General features: G+C 41.0%; 1 protein-coding gene and 1 long non-coding RNA gene across 4 annotated transcripts in view; both read right to left on the bottom strand.

Annotated features, from left to right (window-relative positions):
* LOC149746837 (uncharacterized) overlaps positions 1-14,262 on the bottom strand; it is a 444,764-nt gene that overhangs the window by 412,548 nt on the left and 17,954 nt on the right. The gene's annotated exons all lie outside the window — the stretch shown is intronic.
* KCTD12 (potassium channel tetramerization domain containing 12) lies at positions 7,885-14,093 on the bottom strand. The gene has a single exon (XM_022577006.3). The coding sequence runs from the start codon at positions 13,853-13,855 to the stop codon at positions 12,875-12,877; it is 981 nt and encodes a 326-aa protein (XP_022432714.1). The 5' UTR covers positions 13,856-14,093; the 3' UTR covers positions 7,885-12,874.

The following is a 14,262-nucleotide window of genomic DNA, read 5'->3' as shown; positions in this document are numbered from 1 at the left end:
TTCCATCCCAAAACAGCAGATTACACTTTCTTCTCAAGTGCGCACGGAACATTCTCCAGGATAGATCACATCTTGGGTCACAAATCAAGCCTCAGTAAACTTAAGAAAACTGAAATCATATCAAGCATCTTTTCTGACCACAACACTATGAGATTAGAAATCAATTACAGGGAAAAAAACGAAAAAAACACAAACACGTGGAGGTTAAACAATACGTTAATAAATAACCAAGAGATCACTGACGAAATCAAAGAGGAAATCAAAAAATACCTAGAGACAAATGAGAATGAAACATGACGATCCAAAACCTATGAGATGCAGCAAAAGCAGCTGTAATAGGGAAGTTTAGAACAATACAATCCTACCTCAAGAAACAACAAACATCTCAAATAAACAACCTAACCTTACACCTAAAGGAACTAGAGAAGGAAGAACAAACAAAACCCAAAGTTAGTAGAAGGAAAGAAATCATAAAGATCAGAGCAGAAATAATGAAACAGAAACAAAGTAGACAATAGCATCGATCAATAAAACTAAAAGCTGGTTCTTTGAGAAGGTAAACAAAATTGATAAACCATTAGCCAGACTCATCAGGAGGGAGAGGACTTAGATCAATAAAATTAGAAATGAAAAAAAAAAATACAACGCCACAGACATAAAAAGCATCCTAAGAGACTACTACAAGCAACTCTATGACAGTACAATGGACAACCTGGAAGAAACAGACAAATTCTTAGAAAGGTATAACCTCCCAAGACTGAACTAGGAAGAAATAGAAAGTATGAAGAGACCAATCACAAGTAATGAAATTGAAACTGTGATTAAAAATCTTCCAACAAACAAAAGTCCAGGACCAGATGGCTTCACAGGTGAATTCTATCAAACATTTAGAGAAGACCTAGCACCCATCCTTCTCAAACTCTTCCAAAAAATTGCAGAGGAAAGAACACTCCCAAACTCATTCTATGAGGCCACCATAACCTGATACCAAAACCAGACAAAGATACTACAAAAAAGAGAAAATTACAGACCAATATCACTGATGAATACAGATGCAAAAATATACTACCAAACAGAATCCAACAACACATTAAAAGGATCATACACCATGATCAATCGGGATTTATCACAGGCATGCAGGGATTCTGCAATATACGCAAATCAAACAATGTGTTACACCATATTAACAAACTGAAGAAGAAAAACCATATGATCATCTCAATAGATGCAGAAAAAGCTTTTGAAAAACTTCAACACCCATTTATGATAAAAACTCTCTAGAAAGTGGGCATACAGGGAACCTACCTCAACATAATAAAGGCCATATATGACAAAGCCACAGCAAACATCATTCTCAATGGTGAAAAACTGAAAGCATTTCCTCTAAGATCAGGAACAAGACAAGGATGTCCTCTCTCACCACTATTATTCAACATGGTTTTGGAAGTGCTAGCCATGGCAATCAGAGAAGAAAAAGAAAAAAAAGGAATACACACTGGAAAAGAAGAAGTAAAACTGTCAGTGTTTGCCGATGACATGATCTATACATAGAAAATCCTAAAGATGCTACCAGAAAACTACTAGAACTGATCAATGAATTTGGTAACGTTGCAGAATACAAAATTAATGCACAGATGTCTCTGGCATTCCTACACACCAACAATGAAAAATCAGAAAAAGAAATGAAGGAAACACTCCCATTTACCATTGCAACAAAATAATAAAATACCTAGGAATAAACGTACCTAGGGAGCAAAAAGACCTGTATGCAGAAAACTATAAGACATTGCTGAAAGAAATTAAAGATGATACAAACAGAGGGAGAGATACACCATGTTCTTACACTGGAAGAATCAATATTGTGAAAATAACTATAGTACCCAAAGCAATCCACAGATTCAATGCAATCCCTATCAAATTACCAATGGCATTTTTTTACAGAAGTAGAACAAAGTATCTTAAGTTTTGTATGGAGACACAAAAGACCCAGAATAGCCAAAGCCATCTTGAGGGAAAAAAACGGAGCTGGAGCAATCAGACCCCCTGACTTCAGACTATACTACAAAGCTACAGTAATCAAGACAATATGGTATTGGCACAAAAACAGAAATATAGATCAATGGAACAGGATAGAAAGGCCAGAGATAAACTCACACACCTATGGTCAACTAATCTATGACAAAGGAGGCAAGGCTATACAATGGAGAAAAGACAGTCTCTTCAATAAGTGGTGCTGAGAAAACTGGACAGCTACATGTAAAAGAATGAAATTAGAACACTCCCTAACACCATACACAAAAATAAACTCAAAATGGAGTAGACACCTAATGTAAGACTGGACAATATAAAACTCTTAGAGGAAAACATAGGAAGAACATTCTTTGACATAAATCATGGCAAGATCTTTTTTGATCCACCTCCTAGAGTATGGAAATAAAAACAAAAATAAACAAATGGGACCTAATGAAACTTAGAAGCTTTTGCAAAGCTAAGGGAACTACAAACAAGACGAAAAGACAACCCTCAGAATGGGAGAAAATATTTGCAAATGAATCAATGGACAAAGGAATAATCTCCAAAATATACTATATATATAAATAATCTCCAAAATATATAAACAGCCCATGCAGCTCAATATTAAAAAAAACAAACAACCCAATCCAAAAATGGGCAGAAGACCTAAAGAGACATTTCTACAAAGAAGATATACAGATAGCCAAGAAGCACATGAAAAGCTGCTCAGCATCACTAATCATTAGAGAAATGCAAATCAAAACTACAATGAGGTATCACCTCACACCTGTCAGAATGGGTATCATCAGAAAATCTACAAACAACAAATGCTGGAGAGGGTGTGGAGAAAAGGGAAGCCTCTTGCACTGTTGGTGGGAATGTAAATTGATACAGCCACTATGGAGAACAGTATGGAGGTTTCTTAAAAACTAAAAATAGACTACCATACGACCCAGCAATCCCACTACTGGGCATATACCCAGAGAAAACCATAATTCAAAAAGACACATGCAGGCTTCCCTGGTGGCGCAGTGGTTGAGAGTCCGCCTGCCGATGCAGGGGACACGAATTTGTGCCCCGGTCCAGGAGGATCCCATATGCCGCAGAGCAGTTGGGCCCATGAGCCATGGCCGCTGAGCCTGCGCGTCTGGAGCCTGTACTCCACAACGGGAGAGGCCACAGCAGTGAGAGGCCCGCGTACCACAAAAAAAAAAGACACATGCACCCCAATGTTCACTGAAGCACTATTTACCATAGCCAGGACATGGAAGCAACCTAAATGTCCAATGACAGATGAATGGATAAAGAAGATGTGGTACATATACATAATGGAATATTACTCAGCCATAAAAAGGAATGAAATTGAGTCATTTGTAGAGACGTGGATGGATCTACAGACTGTCATACAGAGTGAACTAAGTCAGGAAGAGTAAATAAAACAAATATCGTATATTAACGCATATATGTGGAATCTAGAAAAATGGTACAGATGAACTGGTTTGCAGGGCAGAAATCGAGACACAGATGTACAGAACAAACATATGAACACTAAGGGGGAAAAGTGGTGAGGGTGGTGGTGGCGTGATGATTTGGGAGGTTGGAATTGACATATATACACTAATATGTATAAAATAATAACTAATAAGAACATGCTGTATAAAGAAAAAGGAAAAATAAATGAAAAAGGAGAAGTTACAATGGACACCACAGAAATACAAAGCATCATAAGAGACTGCTACAAGCAACTCTATGCCAATAAAATCGACAACCTGGAAGAAATGGACAAATTCTCAGAAAGGTATAACCTTCCAAGACTGAACCAGGAAGAAACAGAAAATATGAACAGACCAATCACAAGTAATGAAATTGAAACTGTGATTAAAAATCTTACAACAAACAGAAGTTCAGGACCAGACGGATTCACAGGTGAATTCTATCAAACATTCAGAGAAGAGCTAACACCCATCCTTCTCAAACTCTTGCAAAAAACTGCAGAGGAAGGAACACTCCCAAATTCATTCAACAAGGCCACCATCACCCTGATACCACAACCAGACAAAGATACTATAAAAAAAAGAAAATTACAGACCAATATCACTGATGAATATAGATGCAAAAATCCTCAACAAAATACTAGCAAACAGAAACCAACAACACATTGAAAGGATCACACACCATAATCAAGTGGGATTTATCACAGGCTTGCAAGGATTCTTCAGTATATGCAAATTAATCAATGTGATACACCACAGTAACAAACTGAAGAATAAAAACCATATGATCAATCTCAATAGATGCAGAAAAAGCTTTTGACGAAATTCAACACCCATTTATGATAAAAACTCTCCAGAGAATGGGCATAGAGGGAACCTACCTCAACATAGTAAAGGCCATATATGACAAACTCACAGCAAACATCATTCTCAATGGTGAAAAGCTGATAGCATTTCCTCTAAGATCAGGAACAAGACAAGGATGTCCACTCTTGCCACTATTATTCAACATGGTTTTGGAAGTGCTAGCCACAGCAATCAGAGAAGAAAAAGAAAAAGAAGGAACACAAATTGGAAAGGAAGAAGTAAAACTGTCACTGTTTGCAGATGACATGATACTATGCATACATAATCCTAAAGATGCCACCAGAAAACTACTAGAGCTAATCAATGCATCTGGTAACGCTGAAGGATACAAAGTTAATGCACAGAAATCTTGGGCAGTCCTATACACTAACAATGAAAGATCAGAAAGAGAAATTAAGGAAACAATCCCATTCATCACTGCAACAAAAAGAATAAAATACCTAGGAATAAACCTACCGAAGGAGGTAAAAGACCTGTATTCAGAAAATTATAAGACACTGATTAAAGAAATCAAAGATGACACAAACAGATGGAGAGATATACCATGTTCTTGGATTGGAAGAATCAATATTGTGAAAATGACTATACTACCCAAAGAAATCTACCGATTCAATGCTATCCCTATCAAATTACCAATGGCATTTTTTTACAGAACTAGAACAAAGTATCTTAAAATTTGTATGGAGACACAAAAGACCGAGAATAGACAAAGCAATCTTGAGGGAAAAAAACGGAGCTGGAACAATCAGACCCCCTGACTTCAGATTATACTACAAAGCTACAGTAATCAAGACAATATGGTACTGGCACAAGAACAGAAATATAGATCAATGGAACAGGATAGAAAGCCCAGAGATAAACCCACACACCTATGGTTAACTAATCTATGACAAAGGAGGCAAGGCTATACAATGGAGAAAAGATAGTCTCTTCAATAAGTGGTGCTGAGGAAACTGGACAGCTGCATGTAAAAGAATGAAATTAGAACACTCCCTACACCATACACAATAATAAACTCAAAATGGATTAAAGACCTAAATATAAGACCAGACACTATAAAACTCTCTTAGAGGAAATCATAGGAAAAACACTCTTTGACATAAATCACAGCAAGATCTTTTTTGATCCACCTCCTAGAGTAATGGAAATAAAAATAAACAAATGGGACCTAATGAAACTTACAAGCTTTTGCACAGCAAAGGAAACTATAAACAAGACAAGAAGACAACCCTCAGAATGGCAGAAAATATTTGCAAATGAATCAACAGGTGAGGATTAATCTCCCAAATATATAAACAGCTCATTCAGCTCAATATTAAAAAAACAAACAACCCAATTAAAAAATGGGCAGAAGACCTAAATAGACATATCTCCAAAGAAGACATGCAGATGGCCAAGAGGCACATGAAAAGCTGCTCAACATCGCTAATTATTAGAGAAATGCAAATCAAAAGTACAGTGAGGTACCACCTCATGCCGGTTAGAAGGGGCATCACTAGAAAATCTACAAACAACAAATGCTGGAGAGGGTGTGGAGAAAAGGGAACCCTCTTGCCCTGTTGGTGGGAATGTAAATCGATACAGCCACTATGGAGAACAGTATGGAGGTTCCTTAAAAAACTAAAAATAGAATTACCATATGACCCAGCAATCCTACTACTGGGCATATACGCAGAGGAAACCATAATTCAAAAAGACACATGCACCCCAATGTTCATTGTAGCACTATTTACCATAGCCAGATCATGGAAGCAACCTAAATGCCCATTGACAGATGAATGGATAAAGAAGATGTGGTACATATATACAATGGAATATTACTCAGCCATAAAAAGGAACGAAAGTGGTCATTTGCAGAGACGTGAATGGACCTAGGGACTGTCATACAGAGCAAAGTAAGTCAGAAAGAGAAAAAGAAATATCATGTATTAATGCATGTATGTGGAATCTAGAAAAATGGTACAGATGAACCAGTTTGCAAGGCAGAAATTGAGACACAGATGAAGAGAACAAATGTATGGACACCAAGGCAGGAAAGCAGTGGGGCGGGGGGATGAATTGGGAGATTGAGATTGACATATATACACTAACATGTATAAAATAGATAAGTAATAAGAACCTGCTATATAAAAATATATATTTTAAAAAAGAAATAAAAAAAAAGTGTGTGTGTTTTTAGTGTGTGTGTGTGAGGGGGGCTTGTCCTTAATATGAAAGCTATGCAGAACTTCACACTTGTATACCTAATGATTCTAGAGTTATTTCACACCACCATCATCCACATTCCCTTGAGAGCTTCCAATGAATCCTATTATTTCCATAGTTCTTAAAGAAGAAAAAAGTACCTCCAGGTGCTTTCTCTCTTGGCATCACTTCATCCAAAAAAGACTCAGATATATTTGCATTTATGTAAAAAGATATTCAATACAGCACTCTTTGAAGTAGAAATTTTTTTAAAAGCCTGGAAATTTAAACGCCCATCAAAAAAAGACTGGTAAAATAAATGACAGCACATCTAGACAATGGCATTTCACGCACAGTATCATGTAGCCATCAAATAAGATGAGGTAGATAGATCATTGTTACGTGTACGAGCATGCGCTGCAGGAGCTCCAGGATAAGTGGTTAAGAGAAGAAAGCAAGACAAGGAATAGGCATAAATTCTACTGAATACAAAAAAAGAGGGGAATTAGTTATGTATTCATTCATTCATATATTCATTCATTTATATGTAATGTCTCTGTAAATGCACTAGTGATTATCCCTGGGAAAAACTAGGGGTTACTGGAGGGTGGAGATCTACTTTTTACGATACACACTCTTATATTGCTTAAATTTTTCACCATAAACTTTTCAAAAACTAAAACAAAAGCTATCTGGAGGAAGTAAAGGCAAAAGCAAAGAGGAAGGGCAAAGCCTGCCTCACTGCCCACCTGACTCACTGCTTCCTGGGCCACAGTCCAGCAGCCCGGGGCTGGTGTGATGGGCTCCAGCTTCTGTGATTTCTCAACGTGGGAGGCACTATGCTTTCTCTCGAGACGGGGGACATCAGTGACTGAGGATGGCTCAGGAAAGCGCCCCTATATCCGAAATGCAGAGCCTCTCCCCATATTCTTTAGAATTTTATCTTCATGCATTATACTTTTGATTAAGGCCCATCTCACAGCATCTATTTCCTTTTCCCCACAAACTTTAAGAGGTCATCTCTACCTACATCCCCCATGTTCAAAGTAATTCACATGTGTTGCCAAGACTGTGGTCAAAGAAAATGTTTGTGAAGGACTTTTACTCCACATTGAGGACCAAACCACCTTGACAACAGGGGTTTTTGACAATAAACTCTGGGGAAAGGGCCCATTCATTCCTGGCCCTCCTGGCCAATTACCCAGTGAGGAGTCCTTCTGACGCCATTAGCCCTACAACAATTTAGGAAGCATTCCCAGTGTTCAGAGAACCCCTGAAATGAAATTAGACCAGTGTTTGAGCCATACCAAAGAGCCAAGACGAATAATTAAAGGGTGAATGTTTTATTCTTTAGTGTTTAATAGAATACATCACAAGTCACATAATCAATGATTCATTACTTCACACACAGGGAGGAAAGCAATATTGAGGATTTCTGTTATACAACTGGTTGTGAACACAGAGAGAGAACCAAAATCTCTAGAGCATTTAGATGGTTGAAGAAATTCTCACTTAAAGTTTGGGCATGTCTGAAAAAACTTCCTCAGTTTTTAAAATATAAAAGGATTTTTCTTTTTCTTGGCTTTCTGTTTCATTAGAAAGCCTGATAATTGTATAATGATTTTTTCCCTTTCTCCTTCAATTTTGAGAAAATGGCTCAGTGATATGTATCACTGAGCATATAATATTTTCAACAATTTCATAATCCCAGGTAACTCTGAGGGAATCTTGCATTGTTTCTCAGGTAAGAGTTTTTCAGATGCCCAGAAAAATTTAAATAATGAGTAATTTGCATCTTCAAAATTAACATCCACAATGGATGTTTTAACCTTTGTCATTAAATGTCACAAATGCTGTTTGAGTGGTCATAAATGAACTGTCATCATTTGTATTCAATATTAATAGCAAAATTCACCAGCCTATAAAGTCAGAAAGACAGTTGTATAATAGTTTACATTACAATTAATGTTCACGTACCTCAAAACACATTTAGAATTAAAAAAAGAAAAAAACCTTGGAAAAAAAATCACAAAATGTATAAGGTGACAAGAATTCTTGGTCAACTAGTTCAGCTTCCTACCACACGAGCTTATACTCTAATGTAAATATTCTGGTTGAATTTCTTCCATCTTAGTTTCAAGGGCCCCAGTAGAGAATAGAAATCTTCAAACATTAATACTTCTAGATGTTTATCATCCAAAACTGTGACAAAGAAAAGTTAACTTCAACATAGCATGTTTCTGGCTCTAGGAAAGCCTATTTTAGGTACTATAGCCACTGGAAACACAAGACTATTTTATTTATTTCTCAAGAGATAGATTTAGGTCATCTAAGAAAACTAATTCAGCTTTTAAATGAGTTATAATAAGGAAAAACAGAAAAAAATTCCAAAGGATTTACTCTGGTAGGTTTACAATAAAAATATTCAGTTTACAATTTTAGAAATTTAAGTCAACTGAGTAAAGTATTTATGATTTAGATTATAAAAGAAATTCTTAAGGAATTCAATGCCTCCAGTCAATACTGTTCTAAATGCTTGCACTATCATTTATCACTTTTCATGTGGAGTACAAAAATGTTTTTGAACATTAGATTAGATTTACCATAATTTAAAAAGTAAAAAATTATCAAAGCCTCACCTTACATGGCTTTAATGTAATAATAACATTCCATGGAAAATTCCAATAAAAATTGGAATATGTTATGAGCATGCCAGTTGCCTATTTTGTCTGAGAATTCACAGATTATGCATTTCCCCAGAAAAGCAACAGGCTCCATATATATATGGATCTGGTTTGAAAGAGAAGACAATTTTGTCTAGTATTATAAATTATCACTTTGCTATCAATGCAAAAACCAAATAGAACACAAGGATAAAAATCATACTGAAAGGGAAAATATTTAAGTCCCACACATTCAAGGAATATTTTCCACAACACGTAATTTGGAAAACTAAAATGAACATGGTTCATAGTCTACATGTTTTAAAAAACAGACAATATGTCAAACACTTGGTGCAAAAGCACTGAACATGGTACCTGTTTTTTAACCACCACTGTCAACCATTCTTTTTTAAAAAGGTAAATTTGTTATTAAAATCTAATGTCACTCAGTTGTATTTATGAACCAAATGGTAATTAGAGCCATTACATATGTAAATGCATGCTACACTGAGTCAGAGTAATGCAGTCATAATTTCTGAATAATTTATGACACCCTCCCAGGTTACTGAATGTCTTTGGAGAGCTTACTCAAATGGACGCTTAATATCTCAACCAAGCTCACAGATGACAACCAACACTCCAGCCCACTTTGTAGACCACTAAGGGTCCTTCTGTGGCTCAGAACACATGGCGAATAAGGGACCCAAAAGTGTAGAGGCCAAGTCATCTTATCTCAGTTATAGTATCCACCCAATGTAAAAATGAGTTTCCTACCCAGCCTTTACTTTGGGCTAAGGTAGAATTTGTCATGTATCAACCTCCAACTTTAGAAGGGATAGTCATCATAGAAAAAAGGTTGGTTTACCATCTCTAACCATCCAATTCCCAGTCCTTCAGATAATGAAAGGGGTTAGAGAGTACTGCGGGGCAGCAAGGATGTGTGGAGGAGTGAGACGTGCATGCACAAAGCTGTGAAACAGTTCAACTCAAAGTTTTACAAGATAAAACTTTTAAGACTTGGGTGGCAGAGACAAAACTTGAGCAATTTCCCGTGACTCCTGGAGCTGAGCAGATTTAACAAGGCAAATCAGAAATCTCTGAGTCTTGCCATACGTCAGTGGCTTTGATCTGTCCCAAGATGTTCTCAATTATGTGCTTTTTGTTGTACAATCTAACAGAATAGCACATAGGGTGCAGAAATCTCTGTGACACTTACTTTTGGCCAGTGAGTGACATTCCCAAATCATTTCAGGCTTGAAACAGGGGTAAGTTCTGATGTGTTACCTAGCCCGAGAATACACCCAACACATAAGCAAATGTGACTTCCTGAATGTTTCTGCTTCCCTTACAATTACGGTCTTTGTAATTGTAAAGCTAACTTTACTTTTCTAAACAGGCACCTCCAACAAAAGACCTCAAATCTTTCTCTTCCCCAATTAAAAAAAAAAAAAAAAGAATTGGTGGATTAAAAATACAGGTACCGTGGTTTATGTAGACAGTTAATCGACATATTAGTATACAACTAATATCCAAGCAAAAAGTATGGAGCAAACTCAGCTTTATGTATTTTTTTCCTAACCCAATTTCCCCATAGACAAGGATATAAGAAACTCACTGAAGCATGTTGCTTTAGTATATACACCATCTGATGCAAGTTACTGGGGGTAAAGACAGGAACGCTTATAGCATTAGTAAATTAATTAAAAAACTAAGTGATTCATGTAAAATGTTTATATATGGTATATACAGATTGGATCACGTGAGTCTAAGAATAAAACTGTTCCAATTCTTAACATCTGTTATGGACATATAGTAAGATACAGTACAAGATTCATTTTTAAAAAGAAGAAAAAATAGCGCTAATTTAAACACTGAAAACGACTCTTACAAAATCTTTTAAAAACCTACTTCAAGAGAATGATGCTGAAACAAATGAAAAAGGACAGGCTTCTCCATCATCACAGAATATCCAAAGGAGCCTCACAGCATGAAAGACAAAGATTCATTTCCCTTCACTTACAGTGTAGATACGATATACAGTGGGGATTTATTCCATGTTAGAGTAAAGGTATAAGGCAACCAGGTCTCCTTCTGTTTCAGTTGCATTTACATGGAACACAATTTTATTGCTCAGCTCACTTTTAAGTACTTATTTGCCTTCATTTAAAAATATTCCACTTTACAGCTGTCTACAGATGGCAGCCCTTGGCGATTCTATTCTCTGCAGCTCTGTCGTTCGAAAAGATTCCATCTTAACTTCAAACAACCTGCATCAAAGTGGCAGTTTTCAGGTTTGCCCAGAAGTCAACATTGGCTGGGCTTGCAGACAGTTAGGATTTTTAATAAGAGAACTTAAGTCTAAGTAACCTAAATCAACATATTTTGTTCAAGGAAATAGATTTTAAAATCAGGACTTATAATCAACAAGAAAATAAAGTTCAAAAACTAAAACCCTACTGGGTAACTCTTTGGTTAGGTTATATAAGTATCAGCAAAACAGTTAGTTCAATAAACTGCCAGGTGAGAGGAGATCTGTGATTCACCTTTACAAAATGCTTTGCATGTTTTCGTGTGCTATTTTGTTAATGTGCATGTACTCAGACGGACAGTACAAACTTCCAACTTTCAAATAATAAATGAGTATATCCGCTCCTCCCTTCCCACCCCGCCTACCCTCCTTCCTCCCTCCCCACCCCACCCCCCAAGGCTTAAGAGCTAAGGTCCTACTGACAGTCACTGCAATAATACAGGTTTTCTTAATACCCACGACGTGCATTACTACCCAGCTCCGTTTACAGTCACAGCCAGGTGACCTCCCGCAATGCTCGGCGACCTGAGCTGTCATTCTCTCTTTCCCCCTCTTGCCAATAACGGGTGCCATGTCAAGCAGTCGAACCAAGGGCTTCTGGCGGTGAGCCCAGGAGAAAGGGTGCCTCTTCAGGCAGGAGGGGAACTTTCTACAAGTTTAAACCACAGGCGAAGACCTTTAAATCTGCACAGAAACCAAACGCTCCTTCATTATGCCATCACCGTACTCTTCTCCTACTTCTACCTGTAACTTTTCAAAACTTTATTCATTTATAGTCCCTGAACGGCCTCCGCGGGATCCTAATTCCAGCTCTGGAGTCTTCCAATCAGCCTTCTAAAACTTCACCTTTAAAGAGGGTCAAAAGACTACGCAATAAATGACCTTTCAAAACTATTCCCACACACTGCTACCAATTCTCTCTCTTAAACCGCGAATGAGTCATCAGGGCTTGAGAAGATTTCAAGGAATCTTCTATACACTGGACAGGGTCCAGTTAGGTTCGGAACAATTCAGTCATTCCCAGGTACTAGGTGACTTTGTAGCCACACTGCCCCACTACATCCAGGCTGAAGGACAATCCGGGAGGGGTGGTTTGAGGCCGGGGGCAGAGGAAGCATGGGGTGGAGAGGTACGTCTGGGCGCTCTCTTTTAGTGGGGTCCAGAGAAGACGAAGAAGCCGAGAGGACCTGTGGCTGCAGGTACTAAAGTGAGGGGTCAGTGGGTCTACCGCAGGTGGGGAACAGGGGAATGGGAGAACGTGGGGTGGGAGGGGAAATCTATAGCCCTCTCCCCGGCAAGAAGCAGAGGGAATGGGCGCGCTGGAGTCGCAAGAGGGTGTGGGGAGTTCACTCCCTGCAGAAGACGTACTCGGTGTAGCTGGTCCAGATCTTGTCCTCGTTCTGATCGGTGCTGCTGGCGAAGGCGCAGGTGCCCGTGGAACTGCACGCCACCATGTGGAAGCCCGACTCGGACAGCTTATCGAAGGCCTGCTCCAGGAAGTTGAACTTGAGGTAATAGCGCGAGGTGTAGCGCTCCGGAGGCCGGTCGGGGTCCCGGCTCTCGTTCAGGGTGTCCCCGAACACCTCCTTGGCCAGCGATGTCTTGCCGCACACGGTGATGCGCGCCACTCGCCGGAACTTGGCGTCCGCCTGCGCGTCCCGCCCGATGGTGTAGGAGCCGCGGTAGCCGATGGTGATGTAGCCCGAACGTCGGCTGCCGTCCAACGACTGGGACGGCGTGAGCAGCGGGCCGGCCGCGCCCCCCGACGGGCTGCGGCTAGCCACCTCCAGGGTGGGCGACGGCGCCCCAGCCGAGGCGCCCTCCTGCTGCTCAGGCTCCGCGTAGCCGAGCGGCAGCAGCTCGTCGCCCAGCGAGCCCTCCTTCTGCACCCCGCGCCGCGAGTGCGGCGGCGGCGGCCCGGGGCCGGGCTGCTGGGGCTCCCCGAGGCGGCGCACGAGCTCCGGCAGCTCGAAGTACTCGGCCTCGCGCTGCAGCCGGCTGCGCTCGGGGAAGTAGTCAGGCAGCACGAGCTGCAAGTCCCGCAGGTAATCCAAGATGTAGCGGAAGAGGAAGCCATCTCGGTCTAGAAAGAAGCGGCCTTTGCTGTCCCGGGCCAGCTCCTGCGGCTGCTGCTGCGTGAACATGCGCCAGAGCAACGAGTCGGGAACCGACACCACCGTGCAGCGCCGGGTCACATACACCTGGCCCCCCACGTTCAGCTCCACGATGTCGGGAAAGAGCGGCGGCTCAGCCGAGGACGACGAGGAGCCGCTGCCGCCGCCACCACCCCCGTTGGGTAGTCCACGAGTGCTGTCCGCCAGAGCCATGGCCAAGAGGTGGCCGGGCTAGGGCAGTGGCCGAGAGCCGGGCCGCGCGCCGGATCAGCCGCCGCCGCCTTTCTCGGACGCTCGTTCAGCCCTGCGCCCCGGCCCGCCGCTGCTACCGAGAGCCGCGCGGAGCCGAGCGCACGATGCGAGCGCGCCTCTGTGCGCCCCCGCGAGCCCCGCTGCACTCCTCCCGCCTCGCCCGCGCGCTTCAGGGGAGTGCCGGGTGGCGACCAGCGCGCTGCTTAAGTAGAGCCGGGCGCCGCGGCGCGCAGAAGGCGGGGGCGGCTGCGGAGCGGCGGAGCCTCGCTCCCGGGGCGGGAGGGGGTGGTGGGGCGGGGAAGCGATTTGCATCTGAAACGCTGACGCCGCGGCCGGCTGCTGGCTCCACCCCGGCTCGCGCGCCGCCG

Source organism: Delphinapterus leucas, chromosome 18 (assembly GCF_059928025.1).
Source record: "Delphinapterus leucas isolate spDelLeu-1000000601 "Yukka" chromosome 18, BTC_Dleu_Yukka2, whole genome shotgun sequence".
Classification (NCBI taxonomy): Eukaryota; Metazoa; Chordata; class Mammalia; order Artiodactyla; family Monodontidae; genus Delphinapterus; species Delphinapterus leucas.
Note: the sequence above shows the minus strand (reverse complement) of the source record. Positions and strands in the feature narration are given on the sequence as shown.

Coding starts and splice junctions, on each gene's coding strand:
- KCTD12 (XM_022577006.3), bottom strand. CDS start 13,855: ATGGCTCTGGCGGACAGCACTCGTGGACTACCCAACGGGGGTGGTGGC.